This window comes from Lactuca virosa, chromosome 1 (assembly GCF_052849685.1).
Source record: "Lactuca virosa cultivar CGN04683 chromosome 1, Lactuca_virosa_CGN04683_v6, whole genome shotgun sequence".
Classification (NCBI taxonomy): domain Eukaryota; kingdom Viridiplantae; phylum Streptophyta; class Magnoliopsida; order Asterales; family Asteraceae; genus Lactuca; species Lactuca virosa.
The window spans coordinates 160,825,931-160,852,710 of record NC_136426.1 but is presented as its reverse complement, the minus strand read 5'-3'; the positions used below and the strand labels follow the sequence as shown (position 1 = coordinate 160,852,710).

The window sequence follows — 26,780 nt, the reverse complement described above, 5'->3', positions numbered from 1 at the left end:
TGACAAGGTCAGAGTTCGACAGCGGCTTTAAGAGCTACGATTGCCAGTTGGTTTTTGAAGTCATACTCAATAATAGTTTTAGACTTATCTAAGTGGGAGACTGTTGGATTAATGTCTAAGTTCATAACTATATTTGGTATGTACTTGACCCGACCCGGCATGGTCCATTTGGGTTGCACTTCACCGGCACAATTTATATGGATAGTCTTTTGAGAATAGTATATTTATGATTATATTAATATATTATAAGTTCTAATATATTAATATGGAATCATACTATTTAACTAGTATTGATCAAGAATTAATTTAGAATTAATTAAGTGATCAAAAGGAACTAATTAAATATGGACACTTATATATATATGGAATGGGCCAAGTTTATTTAGGTTGGGCTAAGCTATCATGGATAGTCCATGGAGTTTTAACCCATGGATCCTATGAAATGAAAGGTCATGGGTATTAGAGTTTACATGGATGTAACCCTAATCCTCCATACTATATAAAGAGGCCTTTGGCACAAGAAATGGCACTAGTATGTGAGGACATAAGAGTGGGCCGATTTTAGTGTGCATACATATTCTCTCAAGCTCTTCCAAGGTGTTTTTGGTGATTTGTGATTCCACTTGAGGCTTCCACACTATTGGGGCTAAGCTCTTAAAGCTTGAAGACATCAAGCTACATCAAAAGGTATGTCATCTAACTAGAACTTTGTAGTATAGGTGCTTCATAATATGCTAGTTAGGATGAAACCTTGGAATATCTAATATTTGCATGTATAATAGAGAAAACATAGATCCAAGGTTTATAGGGTTGCATGTACACCATAGGAGTGTTAGAATGCTCAAAACCCATCAATGATGGCTAGGGTTTCACACCCTCAGCCTCCATCACCTCCCTTTTACCCTAAACGAATCCTAGCCTCCATTGTTGAGTTTTTGAAGCTTTTGGTGGTGATTCTGGTGTCTTAAAGAAGAAGAAGAGGTGTCCATTAACTGTAGATCCAGCAAGAAAGCTCCTCCATATTCTAACACATATTATGGACCATTATGAGTCTTCAAGATATAATATTTGTGTGCCATGTTCATAGATATTGACTTTTATGCCTTGTTCTTCATCTTTGGGTTAGCTACTGTGGTGGGATCCCATAAAGTTGGCAACTTTATGGATCCTTGAGGTCCCCTTATGGTTATATGTTTCAGATCTGAAGTAGGATTGAGATTTGATTCATTGCATGAGGTTTTAACCACATTTTCATTATTTTTGTCATAGTTGGAGTTCAAGATATGCATGTCTATAAAGCAACGGTTTTTATGACATATTAGGTGGGAGAAAGCCTTCTGGAAAGTATGGATATGTAACTTGAAGGATTAAGAGCTTAATGCATTAAGTTGGTCAGAACAATTCCAATGATGTGGAGGTTTAGCCTCCGTGACATGGCGTTAAGTGGTCTTTGTGACTTTTTTTGTCTTGAGGTCACCATGGCATGGAAAATGCTTAGCCATGACGTGGTAACCAACTGATAGACTTTTGATCATTGACTTTGACCATTGACTTTTGACTTTTTGACCAAGTTTGACTTTAGGTCAAGTTGTGGGATTTTGCTTGTAGGTTAAGAATTGGTCCCTAATTGTTGTATAGATGGCTCATAGTACCAGTTCTTAGATTGTATGAGACAAGATGTTATCTTCAAGGCTGTGAGGTGAGTTTTTTCACTATACTTTGTACTGTAGTATATATCCTTATGTGTAGGATGTTGGTATGCTATAGTGATTTGTTAGATTGGTAGATCTCTTATGATTACATGTATTGTTGGTTATTTTTTGTTTCTTTTTTTCTTTTCCTATGTCGACATATTGTGGTAGGGTTGAGGCGGTCATGCTTTGAGTCGTATGACAAGATACCCGGGCGGTCCAGTGTACTGTAGGCCTTGCGAGGCAATCTGGTCGGACTGTAGCCCTAAGGTAGCAGTCCAGCTACTATAGGCATTGTGAGGCGGTCCAATAGACAGTAGGCTCAATAGAGCGGTCCATGCATCTTGTAGGCCTTGCGAGGCGGTCCATGCAGACTGAAGGCTTATGTATGCATGCATTGTATTTGTATTGTTGTGTGAGGTATTGTGGGGAACTCACTAAGATTTGGCTTACAGTTATGGATTTAAATTTTTGAGGTACTTCAGATGATCAGGGCATGGCGAAGGCATGATCGTACACATCCTCCTGCAGATTTATGTTTGAGAGATGATATTGATTCTCTGATTTTTATGGTTTTGTTTTGAAAAAAAAGATTTATTACTATATGGTTTTGTTTTGAAAAAAATGATTGATTACTATATGGTTTTTATTAAAATGTCTTTTGAAAAATGAAAATTTCTTACTATGGTTTATGGGAAGTTACAAATATTCCACAAGAGTTCCATCTATTAGTTACAAAGCATATTTCTTAGCCCTCCTGCATTGCTTAAGACTCACATGAATACCAAACTTCCTAATAACTTCTAACCTTAATTTTTCTCACGCTCATCTTTTGTCTATGTAATATTTGTTTGGAATAATGACTTACTAGCCATGAATATGAAGCAAATTAACCTAACTTAAAGTTCCTAACACAATTATGTTATGAGCTTAAAGATTTTATCTGGAAGCTGTCTTCATCACTCATCCATGAGGCCCATAACCTGAAGGTACACTTACCCTTGCAACATTGTACCAACAACATTTTACTATCATCTTCAACAATGCACAATTGGTATCCTCCTGCTACAACATAATTGCATGACATAGTTTTTACTTGAGTTGGATCTTTAAATCTCATACCAAGTATGAACTTTGTTTCATCCAGTTTGTTGACTCATTAAAAATGGCATGAACTTGAATTATGTGTTCACTTTCATCTTCATCTTCTAAATCATAGTTTGTATCCTCCTGCTCCCCCTCTTTTTAGGCACACAATTTAGTCAAGAATTCACCATCACATTTTCTATTCATAAGCACTACATCCTCATTAAAATCCACTATCACATCCCTAATGTCACATATGTCATCATTCCCACTGAGACTACAAGAATCATGGGCATCATCTTCTCTTTCATAATCAAACAAATCTTGTAATCCATCATCAACATGGTCTACATAAATGGATATTTGACCATCAGTTCCATATGTATCAAAAATGAAAAGCTTCATAGTCCACATCATTCACAATAGGCCTAATGTCAGTCAAAAGGGGAGCACCTGGCTTAGAGTACTTTCTTACAATCTAATTGCATGAAACTTTAGAGAAAAGTAATACACTCGGTGTGTGTCATACCAGAAAAATTATGATATGTGAAGATGAATTTCATACCATTATTATAAGAGAAAGGTCGGCGAAGAAACACCTCGTAAAGTTGAGTTCCGCCAGAGAACACATCCTAGTGGGTTCGAGGTTAACATTGCTACTGCTTGCATGCTACTTCACTTCGTTCTCTATTGGACTTGAAAACCCTAGATATGTGTTGAGGTTTGGAGTAATGAAAAGGGACGACGAAGACCAACTACCTTAAGTTTCTCTCATGTACACTGATACTTACATGGCATTACTAACGTGGCCTTCAAATTTATTTGTAATCGTATTTCGAATTAACACGTAAGCAAAGTAACCGGCTCATCCAGTTGCCTTGCTCAAAATGGCATAATTGACAGTCACTTTGAAACTTTAAGGACTAATTGCGCAAAAAAAAAAAAAAAAAAAAAAAAAAAAAAAAAAAAAAAAGAGAACTTTAGTGACCAATCCGAGATAAAGGCAAAACTTTGTTATGCTACAATGTCCTTTCCCTTTTATTATTACTAAATTTCTTTCATACAAATTCAATGACCACTTTATATATTCAGAATCTTTCTACTTGACCTTTGGTGAAGTGCAAAAAACAAAAAAATATTTAATGACCATTGTTTTTGGTCACTAAGTCTCCAATATAGTAACCATTATTTTTTCCATTTAGTGTTTAATGCAAGGTTTTGAAAACCGGACCGGAGACTTAACCGGTTCGATGGTTCAACTGGTCTAACCGATCGGACCGGTCTTAAAAACCGGAAAAACCGGATGATGTCATAATTACAGTATTATTAACTTTTATTATATAAAAAATACAAAAAATAAAAAAATAAATATTTTTAAAAATTCCTAGGTTTGACCGGTTTTACCGGTTCAACCGGACCGGTTTTTACCAGTTCGATCGGTTTTTGCCGTTTTTTACCGGTTCACATGAATACTGTTTTTTAGCCTTTAAGAACCAGATCTGTGACTGGTACCCGGTTGAACCGGCCGGTTCGGTCCGGTTTTCAAAACATGGGTTAAATGTTTGTGAACATTATATTTTGTCATTAATACTAGTAATGACCTTAAAAAAAATATTTTAAATTTTATTCTATAGTTTAGTAACTACTAAGTGATGTTCATCATAGTATTGGTCACTAAATTTGTAATGTTTCTAAAATTCAGTGGTCACTTAATATATGGTGACTAAATGATATTGTTAGTGACCCGAATTCAAGTCAAAAATATTGGTCACTAATAAGGCTTTTGTTTTAGCGATAATTCTTATAACAAGAGAAAATGAATCCTGATGGTAATTCTTATAACAAGAGAAAGTGAGTCCTGATGGCTATAAAAGTTTCAAGAAACATACAATTGTTTTGATAGTCGATAAAATACTAGATAACATCATTATTAACAAAATAACAAGACCTAAGATTATTAACAAATTAAGAAAAACAAACAACTTGTAGGTAGGGAGTCATATTTATACATTGGCATGTGGTGCGAGTAGTGGCTCACATCTGCAAGATAAAAACAGAAAAATTAGAATCAAGATGCTACAAAAAGAGACAACAAATAAATAAGATATAATGCAATGTTAGTGTTTGTCAATAATCAAACAAAAAATGACCTAGTCATATATAGACACTTGAGTGACTAACCCAATATGAATGTTACCCAAACACAATAACATTGAGAATTAATTATATAAATAAAAAATCATAGTAAATACAATCTTACTAGATTATGACTTAAATTAACCTTTTGATAAAGATTTTAATTCCTTTCAACTAGCATGAACAACAAAAGAACTAGATCTCAAGATAGCAAAGATTTTTAAACCACATTTGACTGAAACAGTTTCTTGTTGCAGCTAATTAAGGAAGAAATGCAATCAATTCATAGATATACAAATTCAAATTCATTCATCCTAATATACATCAACAATTCTCGTGATCACACATGTACCATATTTGTATATGCATGACTACGAATATTTAACATAGTTTCTTGTAGGACTTACATGTCACTGCTACTGAAAATGATAGATGAAGCAGGTTTCTCGGGTGAGATGCTGAACAATTGTCGAACTATGTATACACATAGAGTAATACTGTGAAAAGGTTCAAATTAAACATTAGCCATATATATTAATTTACCGCACTACATGCAATTGAATTTAAAATTTATGATTATATCAAACGTGTAAAATCAAAAATAAGATCATTGATTGCAACAACTTTAGGCCAAATATATAATCTATTATTATTTTCATTCGGAAAACAATATGCAATTATTGCAGCATTCATCAAGAACTGCATACTTTGCATGCCCTTAAGATGCATAATATGTGATGCACCAAGCATGACACGTAGCGAGGATAAATAAGTTATCATATATCGCCTAAGCAGCTAGCCTTCATTAGCAAAGTGTTTAAAAACGTTAAAAGAAAAAATAGATTATTTATCCACCACTTTTCTTGGAAATATGTGAATGGTAATGTAATCACAGAAACCATATGATATGGTCTTCAACAGGCGCGAAAAATAAGAACTACAACTAGGAGGCCGGGAAAAAATCAAAACAATCATATAAACAAGTGCAATGAAAATTAATACGAAATATTCTAGACTGCACAATTAATATGAAATATTCTAATAACGCTCATCAAGATATATAGAAGTCGTTGCTGCTTAGAGTTTTTCAAATCCTACTCGATTATCTTTATTAAGATACTTATGCCTTTTTTTAGTCTATGTATTCATAAAAAAATATACACTTAGACTAATTTAATACCAACAATTATAATATTCACTTTTAGCGACGAAAAAAAATAGTAATTAAAGTTTTCTATTAAGTATTAATGAATCAAAAAGGGTGAACAAAAACATTTGTATGTAAATCATGAGATTTTCTTCGCACATTTTACGAACTTTTTGGTAATTTATATGTATATAAATATATAATTAGGTTTATTTATGATCAGATTATTTATTTCTAATGAAGCGCCGTAAGGCGTTCTAAAAGAACTTATATAATAAAAGGAGAAATAAGATGTATATAGGTTCCTATTTATCAATGCAAGTGAGAAATAAGAAATTGACTCGGATCGAATAAATACTCACCTCCCAAAAAATAAAAGTGAAATTATCCATAAGGAAGCTGTTATCCAACTTGATTCTTTGTATGCTATCCACACCTGAAAATCTACACTCCATTATTCTTGTTATAGAGAAAAAGTAGTACAAGGAGTACCTAATTCTTATATTTTGAAATCTAGGTTCATGTTAAATGCATCAAAATCCTTAAAAAAATAAAATTCTGAAATATGGATTATAAAATTTTATAGCATCAGAATGAAAGTCACTGGTTTATCTGACATAAACCCATTGTTGGACGATCATAATATATAAATATACTGGTTTCATCTTAAGTTTTGCAAAGTGAAAAATAAAAGTAAAAAATACAAGACATGTAACCAACTTAATCATTGACAACGTTTGAGATACAAAATATGAATAATGTGAATAAGGTTGGTTCAGGAACTGACAAGGAGAACATAAGGAATTAATATATATATATATATATATATATATATATATATATATATATATATATATATATATATATATATATATATATATATATATATATATATGTTTAGGTTTTATGGAAAACAAAAAAACCCTAAAAAAACCCTAAAAATCATAAAAATGCATAAAAATAATACTTAAAGATCACAATTTTTTTTTTGAATTTTTTTTATAAAAAATCACAGGTTTTTGTTAAAATTCGCTGAAAAAAAAGAAATAAAAAATCAAAATTTTTTTTTATTTTTTTATTTTTTTGTAAAAAAAAAAAAATCAAAATTTTTTTCACCGATTTTGTATAAAAAGCTGCGATTTTTTCAAAAAAATTTTCAAAAAAAAGTTTTGTGATCTCTAAGTATTTTTTTATGCATTTTTATGATTTTTAGGATTTTTTTTAGGGTTTTTTTTGTTTTCCAAATAACCCTTCCCTATATATATATATATATATATATATATATATATATATATATATATATATATATATATATATAGGAGTAGGATCAAATAAGAACACCTAAAAGGTTGAGAACGCGAGAACGGATCTGGACCATCTAAATATTCAGATATGAGGCTATTATCAATCGTGTCATTTATGTAAATTCTAAAACCATAGGTATTAAAGTGTAACTTGTAAAATGTCATAAGGCTATAATGGTAATTGCAACTTTAACTCGTTCCTATAATTTCTCAATCTCTCTCATATTTCCGTTCAAATTACTTGCCCCCACTTCATCTCTCTCTCTCTCTCTCTCTCTCTCTCTAGGGTTGAATCAATAAACCGCCTCCATCATCTGTATTCCACGATTTCTTCCTAATCACACCATCATCATCTCACCATCATCTATCGCAGCCCTAATCTCTTCCTCCCTCAGCCTTCCTTCATTGCACCATCGTTAGTCACATTCCTAATCGGAGCATTGCAAGTCGGCACCTCAATGCGTTTTTGGTTTAGTCGGTGTTTCTGGGTCGGATATTGTTTCTAGTTCAGCCGCCAATCCACCACCAAAGATTTCAAGGATTGCTTGCTGATAGTGGAACAAGAACCAAAATAAGATTCCTTTGACTCGCAACCAATGTGGTAATTATAAACTTTTATTTTTGTTTCCTTATCAATGAATTTATGTTTCATGTTTCTTGGGCGACTTCTGCGTATTTTGAACTTCAAAAGAAATTGGCCTTTACACTTGGTTGCTTTTTCCATAATAAGCATTTGGTTCTTATTTTTTTTAGAACCTATTGAGCTCATATATGATCCTCTTTAATTCTCATCATTTAAAATTTTGTTAATCTAAGAGCTTAAATTCAGAATTTTGCTGCAACTAAAATAACTGTGTAAATTTTTTCTATAAGTTTAAGAATTTAAATGGCTAAGCGTAATTTATACTTTGTATTTATTTATGATTAGTGGTGTATTCAGTTAAGATTAGTGGTATATATTCATGTATGAATATAATTACATTATAGGATTCATATGTACTTTTTAATTTGTTCATGTCTATTTTCTCATCACATGATTGCTTCCATTTTAACCAGTCTCAAATTCAATTTCTTTTTTATCTCCATCTCTTTCACTTTAAAGCCCTATCTGTTGGATCTACTCAGCCTTTGGATGTCATTTTTCTCATCATCATCTTTTTAACAGGGAAATATAGAGGAATGAAAAAAAAGAGCTTATGATGAATTACAACAATTTCATTCTAGAGGTTGGCTCAGGTGGGCTCCCGTCCCAGAACATACACGTTATTTTGGCCGGGAGGCACTTCAATCAGAGACAAAACAAGGTAATTTTACTTTTGACTCCTTTTTTTACTAACATCTGTTTAGGCACATGGAAAAAAACTTATTACCTCAAGCAATCTGACTTGCAACTTTTTTGTGTTAAATTGAAATCTATCTATCCAATTATTATTGTCCAAAATTTGTAATCTCCTTTCTGTAATTCTAATGTAGAATCAGTTGATCATGTTTTCGTTAAATCTGTGCTTGCAAATAACATGTGAAAATGGATGAATTTTTTGTGTAATCTGATAGCAGGCCAACCTTCCTCATGGGAAATTCTTTGAATTTTTCTGTTACGTTTGAATGCTCCACAAAGGTAAACTATATTGTCAATATCCAATGCTTTATTGCTAATCAGAGAGATGTCAAAGAAAGTTTTGAACTGACTATAAAGGTTCTGAGAGTTCTTCCATATGGGTTTTGTGGAGGTACTTTGGATTTTTTTGAGAAGATGAAAGGTGAAGAATTTGAGCTAGAGGAGAATGAAAAATTGTATTATGTTCTATATTTTTTTAGATTTAAGTTATATTATATTCTGATGAATTCATTTATGTTAGAATGTGTATTTATTTATAAATAGCAGTGTATTCACTTGTGAATAGCAATGCATTCATGTGTGAATGAATGTATTTATTTATGATTAGAGGTATTCATATATTCATTTCTGAATAACAGGGTACTTATTTGTTAATAGCAGTGTATTCATTTGTGAATAACAGTGCAATCATGTGTTAATTAGTGTATTTATTTATGATTAGATGTGATCTTTTTATGAATAAATGATAATTTTTACACTCTTTTTATTTTCAGTTGATTGAAAAAAGGAATTTGATTACTTGTAAATTGATGTGTATCCATTTGTGATTGGAGTAGTATCAGGTTTTTTGAAAAAAAAAATCATTTATGAATACAAATGTATTAATTTGGGGTTCGATTTTTATTCATTTTTTTGAACATAAAAAAACGTGAAATATGAGAAAAATATTGATTTTTTTAAGAAAAAAACTAATTTTTTTTTCAGTTTTAAAATAAGTTTTGGTAAAAATATTTTTTATATTCCATTAATAAGAAAAATAAAAAATCGAATATTTATTTCTTTTTTGGTAACTGATCCTAAATTTAAGGTAATTTGATTGACTTTTATTTTATTTTAATTTAATTAAAATATACAATTACTAATATGTCATTATATATTGATTGGTCCAGAATTGATCTCGCGTTATCAACCTTTTAGATGTTCTCATTTGATCATTCCTATATATATATATATATATATATATATATATATATATATATATATATATATATATATATATATATATATTAAAAGAATGTTCAAGTAAACTTGTATGTTTTTTGTCAATTTTGCCTCTCATTTTTTTAGCCATTTTGATATTTTTGGTCATTAGAATCAAAATTTTTATATTTTTTAGGAACTTTTTAATATTCAAAGTTTGACCACAACACTTTAAGGAATTGACAACTTTGGTCCCTTTACTAAAAACTTGTTAATTCCAATACCTTTAATTCTTTAGTCATTTTGACACTTTTGGTCCAAAATTTTTACATTTTTTAAAAACCTTTTAATATTCAAAGTTTGGCCACAACACTTTAAGAAATTGACAACTTTGGTCACTTTTCTAAAAACTTGCTTATTTCAACCCCTTTAATTCTTTAGCCATTTTGACACTTTTGGTCCTTACAATCAAAAGTTTGACATTTTTTCATAAAAAACACAAAAAACGGCCCGGGGCGAAGCCCGAGTTTTTCCGCTAGTTATTAATTAAAGAAGCCTTTCTTGCCACTAATATAATAGCTTAAATGTGTACGTCAAGATTGCCACTATCAGTCGATAAAAAATAGAGTGTGGAAATCTTCAAATCGAAGCAAAGAAATATTGAACGAATAATTTCAAATACCATATAATGGAAAATTCCAAGTTGTCTTAGAGCATAAACATTTGATGTCAAAGCCAAGTAGATCATGAAGGTAGACGTACCGCGAACATCACAGCATGAATATACAGGTCTGTCATGTTTGCTAAGAAGCACCTGTTTGTATTTATTAATTATTAAAGTCACTTTACATTGTATGTGAAGGAAAAAGTAAATAAAGATTGAAATAGAAGGATCTTTACGTACTTTGTAAATGCATCAGCATAGGAGCCCGATATATCTTTAATAAGCGTGTAAATTAAAGCTCCCATCGTCAAAAATGCTAGTGAAGAAAAGATTGCTCTTACAGTTACAACATTGATCCTCGAGGTGTGTTCCCTAAGCAAAATATTAAATTATATTGAAAATACACATAAATATCTTAACAATTTGTTTGATATGAATCATGCAATCAGTTATAAAAATCAAAGAGAAAATGAGTCAAACCCAATTATGTAAAGCGTAACGTAAGAAAGCAAGTAAAAGATGATTTACCTTGTTAAGTTGAAAAGAGAACATAGAGAAAGAAATAATTAGAGAACGTAGAATATACATTTTGATGGTCATGGAATATCCTTTATTCTTACCTTGTATGATGTATCGCCAACACAAAGTATAATGGATTTGTCGAAGATTCTTCACGTGATAACTTGAAGAACTGAACAAGGATGTATCCAATGCTAAGAAGGCTGTAGAAGGTAAGAAAATATGATTATACGACCACGACACTAAATCTGAGAAGTACGTATAGCGTACACAGTTAATAATATGATATGTAGCAGTTCTACATGCATGTATGATTGAACAAAGTAACAAAATATTATCATTTTTATTAGGGTTGGCACACATAAATATTTGATCCATCAAGGCTAGTTGCAGATATGCAGTGTACAGAAGAAAAATTATTCTTAATTAATACTTGCAAAGTTTCAAATTGAAGCTTCCACTGATTACATCTAGAAGATAGAAAAATAAGAAAAATAACGATTCAAATTTTTATTGCAATTTGCAAAGGGATCCAAAAACAACAAACATCATGTATCGTATTATAGTTTAAATTGGTATGGATAGCTGAGGGGCATCGTCATACATGATTAGCAACTTCCACTATGTATAGATCATTTATTGATGGTTTCATTATGTTTAAATTTCCATTGTTTCGTGTTGTCGAAATAAATTTCCGGATTATGAAAATTTGTTTTTAGGAGCTTCAAAAACTTCATTTCGGGATGAAGAAATAAATTTTAGGTTTATCACTTTCGAGTCGAAATCATCACAAGATGTGCAATTTCGAGTTTAGCAAGAAATCAATTCCGAGTCGAAATCACTTTCAGGGTGGAACTCAATTTTGGGATTGATTTGTGCCTGGTGTTGTTTCGTGTTCTTCAATCATATGGCGTACTAGCTGAAAAGCTAGCTGTTAGCTAAAAAACTAGCCGGTAGCTGAAAAACTAGCTGTTAAATAAAAAGTTAGCTGGTAGCTGAAAAACTATCTGATAAAAAATAATGTTTGGTAAAACTAGCTGAAAAGCTAGTTGAAAGATATAAAATGACATAAAAGGACATTTAAAAAAATGTCTTTATATAATTAATTAAGGAGTATATTTGAAAAAATTTAAAAAAGCTCTCTTGAAAAGCTAGAGAGCTATTTGGCTTGTCAAACATAACAACTTAAAAAAACTCAAAAAATAATGTCAAACTAGTAGTTGACTTAAATGTTACACTAGCAGTCCCCTTACTTTTAACAAAATGGTAGTTTTGGTTCCTGGGGTTTTGAAGAAGTCTCTAATTTTGGGCATTTTCATAAAAGGTTTATATTTTTGGGGTATATTTTCAGGATGATCAGATCTGATTTTTTCGCAAGCATATTTTACGTGAAAAATACATATTGGATTTCGGTTCAAGACAAAGGCGGTCCAGAATGTCAAAATTTTGAAAAATGTCATATTTTTCAACTTTTTCGGGTTACAGCTTCACTTTTGTTTCACATATCGAGGAGGAGTATATCATTTATACATCCGATAGCACATTTTCATGCCTATTTGAAGGTTTTATAATCATATATATATATATATATATATATATATATATATGTATATATATATATATATATATTAAAGTTGTGTTAGAAGATGAATAGTGAACTTGGTAAGTGTTTGGCAGAAATGGTCCCTTACCTATAAGTTTTTCTATAAGGGTATTTTATGTAATTAATTTGTTTCTATGTACACGTGTTGATGATCGCTGTTGCTGTTGTGTGGCTGTATTTCATGTTTATCTTCCAGATCCTTCCGCATATCCGTCTGGCCTCTTTTGCTCACAGCAGTCGAGTAATCGAGAAGAGCTCCACTCCTCATCTTCTCTGCCAGATGAGTTTCGAAGGGGTTGATTGGTCATAATTTTTGTTTGTTTGCTACCCACCGTTACCGGAAATTGAGAGGGAATGGGAAAGACGAACATATTTTTTCCGACTAGGTGTTCGCTGAGTTTCCAGATAAAAGAAAATCAAAAATCAAAAACAAATCACCGGCTGTCTTCTGCTTTTCCTGCTTCGTTCCTTGCTACTTCAAGTTCGTGTTCTGCTTTTTTCCCCAAGGGTTTGTGTTAATTATGTTTTCGGTTCGTGTTTACATTACTCGATCCTGTTTTTTTTTATTGATGCAAGCATCATGCGCATCAGGTTTCTCTGTAAACAAGGGCTCCGATAGGAGTGACGCAGAGGGGGTCTGCAGTGGAGTTTTGCTCGACGGAAGGTGAAGATGTGGATGCGACGGGGTTCGATCAGTTGGAAGAAAAGGTCTCCGACGGAGCCGGACAGAAGAAAAAGAGAAAAGGGAGTTGGTCTCGGTGATGATTGACGAACAGGGGTATGGAGATCAACACTCAGCGGCGGCAGTAGGCGGCTCCACCACTTCTTCCTCTTCTGTTTCGTTCGTCCGGCAGCAAACCCAGATGGAGATAGCATGGTGATTCCGCTGTCACACCGTGACGGGGGAGGCTGTTAGGACCGATAGAAAGAGGTGGGTTGTCATGGCGGTGGAGAGTTGACACAATCGTCAGCTTTAATACGAATTTATTCAGATCATGTTCTAAGGTAATAAGTCAACCCAAAATTACGCTCTATCTTTACATATCTTTGTTTTGATCTCTCTGTTTATTTTAAGCTCAATATGTTGCTCCAATCCGCTGATTTGATCAATTAATAGTTCGTATTCATGAATTCCACGAGTCAAACTCAAAGTTCGAACCCCTTTCGAACACCATTAATCGTTTTTTTTTCGACTGGTGGTATATGGTTTGAAGCTTAAGTATTAATAGATCTATGTTATTATTGAATCATCGTTAGTTATGATTGTTTTCTTAAGGTTTTGTTCAAAATATGAATGATTCGAAGTTAAAATATGAGATCTGATCGCCTTAATTTACTAATGCAGATGGAACACCATCATATTGCAATTTGGATTCCAGTCACAGATCACCATCTCCCAGAACTGGAAATGGTAAAAGCTTCAAAGCTGAAAAAACTTTGTTGTGATCGTTGTTGCTATTTCTCCAAACAAGAACATAATGTTTCTGTTTATTTGCAGACCATTATGGACCTGCAAAGGTTGACCTTTGGAAAGACCCGATGAGTCCATCCAGGCGGAAGGAAGAACATGTAAGTCTGCTAAATTTTCTGACATATGTATATAAGTATATTGTCATATCAAGCCAACTTTCTATTTGAAATATGAGCCATTGTTCATTGATTCTTGGTTATGTTATGTAGGACATTGACTGCTCCGGTTCCACTGAGTGACTGTTTAAGATCTATCAAGAATCATGCCTTCACTGCATCCGAATACCCTGTTGTAATTACCCTAGAAGACCACCTTACTCCAGATCTTCAGGCTAAAGTAGCTAAGGTGAGTAATTCTCTCATTGTTTCTCATATATAATTCTATTAAAAACTTAATCTTCATCTAAGTGTTTTATCCTTTGTGACTAAATTGTAGATGGTTACTGAAACATTTGGGGAAATGCTATTTACTCCTAAAAAAGAGAGTTTAGCAGAATTTCTGTCACCTGAATCTTTAAAAAGAAGGTTCATTATATCTACTAAACCTCCTAAACAATACGTTAAAGCAAAAGAAGCTAAGCCAAGTGGAAACAGTTCACAGAAAGAGCAGGGTTCATCTGTTGAAAAGGGTACTTTTGTAATTTTGTAAATGGTATTTATTCTTTACTGATGTGGCATTTCTCAAATGTTGGATTTCTTGACCCCATAATGCAAAGTCTTTCCAATGACTTTCTTTGTGCCATAAAACATAATTTAACCATATTTTTTCAGTCTACAAAAAATGGCAGGTAAGTGTTTCTTTTTATTTGCGCAAATTACAAAAAAGGAAAAATCATTTTTACTTTAATTCTTTTCGGTCAAACCATTGAACATTTGTTTCAAATTAACCATTTTGACTGTTTATAAAATGTCAAAATAGTTATTTGGAAAGAAAAAGTTCTCAAAACTTTTGGAAAGAAAAAGTTGTCACACACACCAAAATCTTTTGGTTTCTAACCGCTTGGTTGTCTAATCACCCTTTGATTTGTTTTATTTTTTTTATTAGTTTTTTTGTTTTTATATTGCAAAAAATAGCAATGTACTTAACCTCTATGCTCTAATGTTTACCGATAATAACAACATACTTAGAATTTTCAAACGCTTTTGTTAATGGACAACCTCTCATATTGAATCTTCTGTTTATCGCTTCAATAAACTCCTTATTGGGACTTTTTTGGTTGTAGGGCACTCTAAATATTATGAAGATTCAGGTTCTCAAACCGTTGGAATCATTTTATTATAGGGAGATTTTAATGTTGAATTTTTTTCAAATATTAGTTATTATTTTGTTCTTCAACCAGATCTGAATTGTGTTCGGATAATTTGATTTAAGGGCAGGGGCATAATCGAAAAGTTGATGGTAAACTTCTATTCCTTTTTTCTATTTACAAGTGAATCCATAAAATTTATAGTTTTAGTTAAAAAATGACTTCTTTTGAAACAAATAAACAATTATTATATATTTATCTATTTTGAAGGAAACAAGAGTTCTAATTATCTTAATTTTTTTCCAGGTCTTTCAAACTTTGCAAGTTTTACTTTCAATAGGAACACAAACATCACTACAAAAGAAATGAGTGTGCAGTATGTTAGCTTCTGTATTCTTGGGTTCATCAAAAGATAACTCACATTTAATGAAGGTTTTGGAGAATGGACAGTTGTGGGTCCTACCATCTCCTGGACATAGAAAAACTTGGGAAGAAGAAGTAAGTGAACTTTTTTACTTTCCTCATTTGATAATTTTCACATTAGGGCAAATTATTATTGAGACATGATATAAGATGTGAACATGGTTACATTAGGAACAATATATGAAACTTCTATTATTTTTTAGGTTGTCATTAGATTTTTTTCTTGCATTTGATACCTAATTCTTTTTTTTGTGTGTGTAGATACTCACGGATTGATGACCGGGGCAATGGGGAGAAAACATCAATAGCCGATCTTCACAAATAGGGTATGCAGGATATTTAAATGCACATGTTAGCAATGAACTTTCATTGATTAGTTAAGAGTACTTTTAGAGTTCGTTTATTAGGATATTGTAATCCTAGGGTAATTGGTGTTGTATTGTAACTACAATTGGTGGATTGACATTAAGCAGTCTGAAATGATTTAGGGATTGGTTGGTATGGACAATTTGAGCTTCTAATACCCCTCCCAACCCATTCTTTTTAATTACTTATTACTCTTGCCAATTAATATCAAGAAACACGTTCAGTCCAGATTTCCAACATGTAGAAACAACATTTTACACACAATCAACCAAAAAGAGTTCACATATCCGGACCCCGCAAAGCGGGGTCACTCATCTAGTTTCAATTATAAAAAGGAGGAGAATTTGGTATAGACATTCGAAAGAAGATTCTGACTTTTCAACATTTCAATTATAAAAAGGAGGAGAATTTGGTATAGACATTCGAAAGAAGATTCTGACTTTTCAACATGGTGATTTTTAGTGAAGCTTGAAAAAGATTTATTGAAGTAGGGTCTTTTTGGTGTCTGAATGAGCAGAATCAGAGTTTATTTGTTGCGATTGACGATGTGGTTTAATGTCTCTCGACTTTGGTTCTTCTTGATCAAGTTTGATCAAAAATCTTAATCTTGATTTGTTACATGACGTTTTTGGATCTTCGTGCCTTTAGCGAATATTCTTCATGATTATTTTAAAGATCGATGTGATGTTGAGCGGGAGTGCTTAAAGATATTTGAGGACCATAGAAGTGATTCACAATTTTTGATCTGAAGTGCTTAATTTTTATGGGTTTTCACTACACATACATATTTTTGTGATTACTTTCGATAGCTCGGGTTGATTATTCCCTTTGGAGCTTTTTATGTATTGCTACATATCCTAGAGCCCATTGTTGCTTAATGGCCACAAAAGATTGGAGTTTTTGGATTTCTTCATCATTGCTTCTTATTATGATGTCATGGATAGACTTCTTAATCGCTAGTAGTTGATTATGTTTTTAGAGTCTCACCATCAATTCTGAACTTTGAGGGCGACAATGTTAGGATTAAAGGTTCTTCATGGAGGATGACAAAGAGAAGACTTGGAAAACCTATTCAGTTATGTGGGTTTTATGCCTTGTGACTTGAGAGAGATAGATAGAGAGAGAGAGAGAAAGAGAGAGAGAGGGAGAGAAAGAGAGAGTATGTGTGTGTGGTATATCCACCTCTAAAAATATTTAATGCCATATCATTTGTAGAGTGTGCTTGATAGATGTAATCAATGAGAGTTTTGACTTAAGTTACTTATTAGACTAGATTTAGTTTCTTTTTTTTAACTCCTCACTATGATCGAATATATCTTTTACCACCCAAATAATCATGTCGATTTTGTTCTTACTTCTCGTTCATGTGCCCCAATATTTGATGCCATAAATCTTCCTTGTCATTACCCTTGAAGGATTGAGATAAAACTATCATTCCTCTAATTCTGCTGCTTTCCTAGAAATAAATTCCATATCGTAACTTTCTCTTCAAAACTATAAGAGAACCTTTGGAGACCTTTATCTAGTCATCCTCATCAGAACACTTTAGTCCATGCTTGGATAAAGTTCCAAGATAAATAAGGTTCTTCCAAAGATAGGAACATACCACCAATCAAGTTTTTTGATGATACCATCATGAATTATTATTATAACACCATGCCAGTACCTTTAATAAACTGTATCCTGTCATCACCCATTTTCATTGTGCTATTACGGTCTTTACAATACTCAAACCAGTCACGGTTATAGGTTATATCGTGAGATGCACCCAATTCTAAGATCCATGCATCTATAGAACTAATCGTTCATATAGCCAAAACATCATCTATGTATTCATGTTTTAAACTCTATTGAATGAGAAAAACATTGTTATTACTACTTGATTCAACCTTGAAATTCCACTTCTTTTCCTGTCTATTTTTCTTGCGGTTATGAACATGACTTTCCCCTGTTTCCTCCACCTCTTTCTATTGTTCTACCCCTGCCTACGAACAAACCTGAATTGGCAACATCTTTGCTAAAAGAAAGTTTTCATTTCAGATCATTAGATAAAAAAGAATCATTCACATCATTTATAGTGATTGTTTTTCTACCATACAGTATGGTAACAAAATTCTCATGAGAATTCAGTAGTAAACATAATAGAATGAGAGCTTGATTTTCATCTTCAATCTTTAAATGAAATCCTGAGAGAATGTGCATGGCCACCTTCTTTGCACCTAGGATCACATTCAATCTACATAGAATCACATTCCTCATGATTTTAGCACATCCAACATAGTCTGTAGCACATTTTGGAGAACCATCTCATCCCTAGGAGCGCATTCTCCATTAGTACATTCTTTAGTAGCATATTCATGAAGGCCATAAGCACATTCAACTATATTTGGAGCGTATTTGACTGATGCCTGGAGTGTATTGTGATGTCTCGTGTATTTTCTGAGAACCATTTTCCAAAGTTCGAGTCTTCCCAAATGATCCATCCATAATCCAAATGCTCCATTGTGTTTCCTAATGCTCCATCGTGTATTTCAGGTCTTCAATGCTCAAGTCACATTTAACCTCTCTTCTGAAGCACCTTGCATGTTATTGATTTCATTGAGAGTACTAGATACAATTTATTTTTGTTTGTAGGGGTCATGAAAACAAGAGAATGACTAATGCTTCTTGACAAAAGGTCATTAACACCAAGGAGACGTATGGGTTGGGAACTAGAAGCCTTAGGTACTTGAACAATGTTCTTTTAGCAAGATGGTGATGGAGGTATCATACGAAGGATGAAAACCAATTGCACAAAATTATTGTTGTGATCCATGACATAGATGGCAAAATTCAGAGGACTTCTTTAGTATTTAAAAGAGATGGTGTTTGGGGTCGTATCAATCACTTACACTTGACCCAAGAGCGTTCCTAATTTGAATTTAATAATATGTTTCTTTTTGCAGAACCATCGATGGAGATGGACTAGAGTAAAGAATGAAAATTTCATTATTGTAACACCTATTTTTCCATAACATGTATTTATGTGTAAGAATTGGCAGTGATTTGTGAAAGAAAGTGATAGTTTATATGAACACGATTTTGTGGATATAAAACTTTTCATAAATGGAGTTTATGTGAAGAAGTTATAGCCATTTGAAAAATACGTTGCTATTTTTGGATACTCGTGGCGTGACATTTATGTTGATGCAGCGCGAATTTTATGTCGACACGCCACGACGTGTATGATGTGTCCGGTCTTGGACTTGCATTGAATAGAGAGTACACGTGGCATTTCGGAAGTAACAAGAATCATATGTGGTGAAGCGAACTGAGGAAATCGCAACACAGTTCCTAGACAAAAGCTAGGTATAAATAGCATCTTTTTGTGTGTCATTAAGGGGGGTTTTTTCACTTTCTTGGGATAAGCTCTGGAGGTGTTCCCGGAGGCTTACGACCAAAATATTGTACTAGTGTACGGGGTACGAGGGTTGAGCTGCGAAATGAGTCGAGGTACTTTTATCTCATTACTACATAATTATGTTTATGTAGTATTTTGTAGCCGGTAGTTAGACCATAAGTGTGTTATGTGATTTCGTAATATGATGCTATTATGAATTCGATGATTAGTTAAATGTCAGGTCGGTAAGGGTTATATACCCTAAATTACTGAGATTTTTCAATTAGGCTAACAGATTATGGAGTTAGGTCGTTAAGTGATTACATATGGAAATTTAACTAGTTTGGTGACAAATGGTTACACAGTCTAGTTAGTGATGTTGGAATTGATCATTGTGGCTAATATAGCGGTCAGTTTAGACAATTCCTAATGAACTAGATTTGTTGTCCAAATAGGTATGGACAAGTGATGAATTGGAAAACAGCGCTAAGCTAGAGGCCAAAATAATAATTAGTCTTCACTAATTAACTAGGTGTGTAACCACACTTTTTTCTAGATATATGTTATCTAGATGTATGCTTATTATTGCATTGTATTAATTCCATGATAAATACAATATTATAATTATTGGATTAGAACATGTAAAGTTGAGAATGGTTGAGAGTTATGGTGAAAAGATATAATTGAATATTATAGCAGGTTATTACTATGTGGAATAATGAGTTGGTTAAGCCGCATTATGAATAAATTATATAGATTATATAATTAATCTAGTTACATTGAATGTTAGTAGTGGAATGTTGGTATAACCGTTTATGGCTACGAGTAACAGATAATTTATATAGTGGAATATCATGGTGGAATGTATACGGATAATTTGGTTAATAACCATTGATCGGTATGAGAGAAGGTTTCTATTATATTATATATGACATGGTATGTTTGTTGTACGATGGAATATTGGTGTACCTTTAGTGCACTAATATGTGTTAGACTAAAGTAGTCTTGTTTGTTGTAAGGCAGTGTAGTGGGGTTGTGTAACTTTGATGGAATCATGGGAAGAAAAGTATTACATTTTGAGTCCATAGGACCAGAATTAATGGTTGTCTAGGTGACTATCATACTATTATTAAAGAATTACATGTCAATGGCAGACTTAGTGTTTGTAACGATATACTTGAGATTGAGGATAGAAAATTACAAATCAATGGCAGACTAGGTGTATTTAACGTTATACTTGTAGATGGTTATTAGAAAGAAATGGTAGTCTGGGTGACTGTAATACCATAATTTGAGGAATACAAGTCACTGTCAGACTTGGTGTCTGTAACGCTATACTTGTATATCAAAAATAGAGATGTTGTAGTCTTGGTGACTGTAATATCATAATTTGAGGAATACGATTCATTTCCAGACTTGGTGTCTGTAACATTGTACATATAGATTGTTTAGAAGAAATTAGTGAAATGTTTGGTGTTGTAATTACCACTATGTGAGAATCGGTTGTTAGTGGTATGTTTAGCATCGTAATTATCACTGTATTATCTTTTATGAAAGTATTAATTGTAGTGGTATGTTAGGTGCTAGAAATACCACTATAATAGAATATTGTTAGTCATGATAGTCTTGGTGATTGTAATATTATGGATAGGTTATTAGTGGTGGCCTTGGTGACTATAACACCACTGTATTGGAATTAGTCATTGGGGTGGTCTTGGTGATTGTAACACCATGAGGTTTGAGGATGTATAAATGCTTGTATGTTAGTATTGCATTATGATAGTAGCCTTGTTGGCTATAATGTTATATTGTTCATTATCGTTGGAAAATTACAAGTTAATGGTAGCCTTGGTGGCCAAAATATTATACTTGTGAAAGAATATATTGTAGTGAAAGTTTGAATGGTTATAATGATAATAAGAGAAATGTGATTGGAAAGGTTTGTTGTATATGTAGTAATGTCGTACATGTGTATTGAATGATTAAAAGGCATATTAGTATTATATGGTTTATAATAAGATGATATGTTTAGTTATGTAACTAATTTAGTAGTGTACAACTTGGATTCTTAAACAAGATTATTGTAAGATCCTCATGATAAATATATGTATTGATTTTTCATATGAATGAACATTGAAATTGTTATGATTTATGATTTGAAAATGAAACTATGTGGGGTGTACTTTGTATTAAACGTTAGGGCGATATAATTTGCCATCTCTTGGGAGTTTCCTTGATGATAAGTTTATGATGCATAACCAATTCAAGAATTAATGGAACCATATTACCCATCTAAAACGAACCTCCTTGTAAGGAGATCGAGATTAGGAAGGCTGTCAACATGCACAAATTTGCTCAGAAGCAGGATTGTAGTTAACTTGGTTATGTCCCCCTTATTCAACCTCAAAGTTGAAATTAACACCACCTTTTTTTAGTAGTCTACTATAAAATAATTCGGGCCAAAGCTCAACATATGGTGGAGTTACATGGTGACCATACCAGCTCGATTTATATGATGTTTAAAATGGATGACAATAACATGAAGACATGAGACATTCGAAGGCAAATCTATTGTCATGTTAGTTCTAATTTCGCTTTCATGGGTAATTTAGACATACAATGATTGAATTTTAAACAAAATTATGATAAATAAAAGTGTATTGGCAAGTGGGTGGAGTGATTTCATTAAGATTAAGCAGTGTTGTAAAAATCCCGATTAGGTCCCGATTAATCCCTAGGTGCTACTCGACCGATTAGAAAGCGCCTAGCGATTAATCCATGCATATACAATGACTGAAACAGTAGAACCCGATGAAATTTTAACACTTTGAAGAATTTATATCTCAATAAAAACTATTTGATGTATGATTAGTATTGTATTTATCATATTAACCTATTTTGTTATGATATTAGTGGCATTTACGAACTTTTATATGATATTAGTCATATTTAATTTTTTGAAATCTAACAAATTAACAATTAATGGTACCCGATTAATCCCCCGATTAATCTCCGATTAATCCATTAACCCTAGTCCACCGACTAGCTAACGTCGAGCGATTTTTACAACCTTGAGATTAAGTAGAGCGAAATCAGGGGATCTCATTATCCATAACAACTGGTGCAAGTACCCACTGCGGGAATGCATGAAATGTTTATAATTCCAGCCTTTTGCTAGCCGTTTTTCAATAAATTCTTGGTGTTCAAATCAAAATGATCATGTTCAAAATGACATACAACCAACCTCCATAAGTTGTATAAAGGTCCTCTAAACAATGAATTCACCCAATTTAGTGCATATCCATTGTTTTATGTGAAATGCAAAAAATGATTCCAAATAATTGAAACAGAAAATAAACGGAAAAAAGATTACCTTCCGAGAAAATATATGGAAAGAGTGAAAATAGTTGTCTTGATCCACCCTGATTCCTTGTAGAAAAACCACGCCTAAAAATAACCAACATACAACAAAATGGTAGTTTATATATTTGATTAAAATTGGTGTAGAAATATATTATGTTGTAATGCAAATGACTATAGTTTATATAATTAATATGCACGATGAAAAGTAGTGCTCTAGTTTTACTCAGTGTGCACCAATAATCGTAAAGGTATGACTTTCTAAATCCATGTACATCCATATGTTCAATGTATTTTTTTTACTTTATGCATGATATATATTTTTGCATCAAAGTGGATGCATAAAATCATATAAGTCAGCAAAATAAGCCTAAAAAGGGACGTTAAGGGTGGATTGACGGTGCACTTATTAGCTCACTCGGCGGACCGATCACATAATTCCAGCAAAATACTATGTTATAATACTTTTATAGCTCCGTCATTTGTTTTACAAGTCACCATATTTGTATAGACAAAGAGGACATTGTGATGTCCGATCCAACTTTTCAATTTTAGGTCATCATTTTGGCTATTAGGGGTTGTGGGTTTTAGTACTTCCTTGGTTTTTCTTTTGTTTTCCACTTAATTCATCGAACATATGAATGTATTTGGATTTAGAAACTCATACCTTTTGGTTAATCTTTTAATCAATTTGATATTTCATTTTAGATTTTACATTTAATTACATATTTAGATTTTTGTAACTATTTAAAAAAGGTATTTGGACCCTTTTTAAATTTATTTGACATAAATCAATAAATTTTAAAAATATTTTATGTTGAAATTGAAGAATTAATACTAAATTTGAAATTAAAAATAAGTTTAATATACTAAAAATCAAATTAATAATGGTTAACTAGTTGGAAGTTGAATAGTTGTGTATATTTTAAATCATTATGGTGCAATAAATCAATAATTTAAATATACTTTATGTTGAAAACTGAAGAGTTATTCCTAAATTTAAAATTACAAATTATTTTATTGTTCAAAATATTGATAGGTAATTAGTTGGAAGGTTTTGAAAATATATTTCTCCCTAAAATGTTGATGGTTCATGTCTTGTGGTGGGCAAAATACTTAGTTTAGGAATATGATTTAATAGATCGTGTGTATTTGTTAAGATTTTTTTTCTTGAAAGTTAAATGGTTTTAATGAGTTTAGATTTCAAATTGATAGGAGGTAAAAAATCTATTATAATATATAGTAGTAGATAATTTAAGTTTAACATAATATACTAATTAACAAATTATATATGTTATATTGATAGAATGATAGTTAATATGTAGTAGCATTTCAAAGATAAGATTTTACATTCAATTTAAATAAGTAAATTAAGTATTTATGTTAGAAAGAGAAACTTAAGATTAAATATTGTTAGAATATTTTGACTAAAAGAAAATATGAAAAAATTTAGAGATTTTAAATAAATATAGTTAGAATATTTTGACATTTATTATACTAATAGATAGATATATAGACATTAATATTAACATAAGTTAAAATAAAAATTTAGTAAAGAACTATAATAATTATAAAATAGTACTTTCAAAATTTATATGAATAAAAATGAAAATATAAGAACCACACATAAAAAATTTAAATCCGTCCCAAAACGAATATAGTTGGACTAAATTTGAATATTTAATTATGTAGTTTAGTGTAAAAGGAATTATTTTTCAATGAACAAGTTGGTTATCAGCTTTCTATATTGCTGCCTTTGATTAATTCCATATCAAAATCCTTAAGCGCAAAAAGCTAATGACTGAAAAACTCAATACTAATGATAGAACATGCTTACGCCCATAACAACAGTATATACGGAAAACTCCATCAGGATCTTCACCCCCCACCTGCAATAAATTTCACAGAATCATTACTACAAGTACACGGTAAACTGAATAAGAAGCAAAAACATCAACTGTTACTTCATTCTTCAATTTCTCTTCCATATATATGATTGAAAATTCATACCAATAAAATAAAAGGTTAATTGAGATAGATAATTCTTGAAAACAATGTTATAGAGAAATCTATACATAATATTACGCTTGTAATTTACCTGGCGCTGAAGTCAAAGCATGAAATATAACCGTCAACAGCAAATAGGTTAGCAAACGCAGCTACCATTACACAAAACAATACGATCATCAACGCCCTCACCGCCACTCCCATGGATGCTGCTGACGCCATTATTGCTCCAATATATGTGTTAGAAGCACGTCAACTTTTAGAGTCTATATGGTTTGGATGATGAATGATTAATCTATATATGTAGCAATTTAATCGGGTATTTGTTTATTTTCGGTGGGTATCATAGTTTATGGCAATTGGCAAGTGCTGACGGATTTTCGTTTATATGTAATTTGGTTGACATTTTATTAATTTAACTCCTATACATTAAAAGAAAAATATATTGTTGTAGAAGAAAGCTATACTCTTATTTATGGAATTACATAAAAGATAAATATTGTTGTAGAAGAAAACTATACTCTTATTTACATATTTACATTTTGAGTAAATTAAAAACAACATTCAAGTTGTTGTAGATATTTGTGATGCAAATGAAATACTTGGATTTAATATGCTCTCTATAATAAATTCATTTCGTTTTTTTGACCATAACCTTTTTTTCTTTGAAAAAATAAATTTAAAATAACTAAATTTTTTAAAATTTAATTCTTTACAAAATGAACACAATTATGAAAACTTGAATTTTTATTTATTTTTTATTAAAAAACCCAAGAATTTTTTTTTTCCAAAAAGCATAAAAATTTAAGGGATACTTCTGCTCAATATATTAATGAATTTGTAAAAAAAAATTCAAAAATAAGTTTTCAAAATTTTTATTTTTAATTTTAAAAAATATTAATTTTAGAAAAAATGTTAAATATAATATGATCCAAAATGTGATAATTCAAAATATTTGTGATTCAAAAAAAAACTTTTAATTCAACTTGTTTATGATCCTAAATTTGTGATGATCTAAAAATAATTAGACTCAAATATTTAATAATCTTTAATATATATCTTTTATGATTCAAAAATTAAATGATTTAAAATATATAATGATCCATAATTTTTTGAACAAAAACTATATTTTATTGAATATATTATTGATTCAAAATTATATGATTTAAAATAATTTGATTCAAAATTTTATGATAAAAAAAAATATGATTCAAAAAAAGTTTGAACAGAAAATATTATAATCCTTAATACTCTTCTTATTCAAAAATTTATAATTTTTAAACGTTAAAAAACTCAAAATGATATTTAGTTTAAAAAATCAAAAAATCAAAAAATTAAAAAAAAAAAAAAACATGAACAAATAAGTGAAATCAAGGACGGAGCTTCTATAGGGCCAAGAGGGGCTGTGGCCCTCCCTGTTTTTTTTCATAACTAACCACTATTAAAATTTTTATATATTAGGCCTAAAACTAAAAAAATTGACTTTGCCCCCTCCCCCCTATTCTTCAATTTTTATACATATCCTATTTTTGGCCTCCCAAATCAACACTTCAAGCTCCGTCACTGAGTGAAATCGTCCCTATGGTTTGCAAAAAAAATCGCGTTTGGTCCCTATCTTTTGTTTTGCACTCGGGCCGTCCCTATAGTTTGTTTTCATTTTGTTTTTTGTCCCTAGCCGAAGTAAAAACACTATTTTGCCATTTGTATTTTCTTTTTTATTTTTTATTATTTTTTTATTATTTATCAATTAAAGAAATCCATTAAATGATTTATAGATATGGGATAACCACAACTAGTCAACGACAACCACCACTAGTCATCATCGATAACCACCACTAG

The 26,780-nt window shown here is 31.5% G+C and overlaps 2 protein-coding genes across 2 annotated transcripts; one reads left to right on the top strand and one right to left on the bottom strand.

Moving 5' to 3' along the window:
• Positions 1–4,643: 4,643 nt before the first annotated feature.
• On the bottom strand, positions 4,644–25,287 carry LOC145107269 (uncharacterized). Its single transcript, XM_079044122.1, has 9 exons — positions 25,033–25,287; positions 24,772–24,823; positions 22,948–23,021; positions 11,188–11,289; positions 10,808–10,939; positions 10,666–10,717; positions 6,423–6,496; positions 5,321–5,410; positions 4,644–4,817 (listed from the first exon to the last, which is right to left on the bottom strand). The coding sequence occupies exons 1-9, from the start codon at positions 25,161–25,163 to the stop codon at positions 4,781–4,783; spliced, it is 744 nt and encodes a 247-aa protein (XP_078900248.1). The 5' UTR covers positions 25,164–25,287; the 3' UTR covers positions 4,644–4,780.
• Positions 12,917–16,376, top strand: LOC145107262 (phosphoinositide phospholipase C 2-like). Its single transcript, XM_079044112.1, has 9 exons — positions 12,917–13,197; positions 13,281–13,694; positions 14,035–14,100; positions 14,188–14,258; positions 14,370–14,505; positions 14,596–14,788; positions 15,383–15,558; positions 15,713–15,904; positions 16,091–16,376. Coding segments are annotated over exons 4-7 (390 nt in total). The 5' UTR covers positions 12,917–13,197; positions 13,281–13,694; positions 14,035–14,100; positions 14,188–14,256; the 3' UTR covers positions 15,442–15,558; positions 15,713–15,904; positions 16,091–16,376.
• Positions 25,288–26,780: the final 1,493 nt, after the last annotated feature.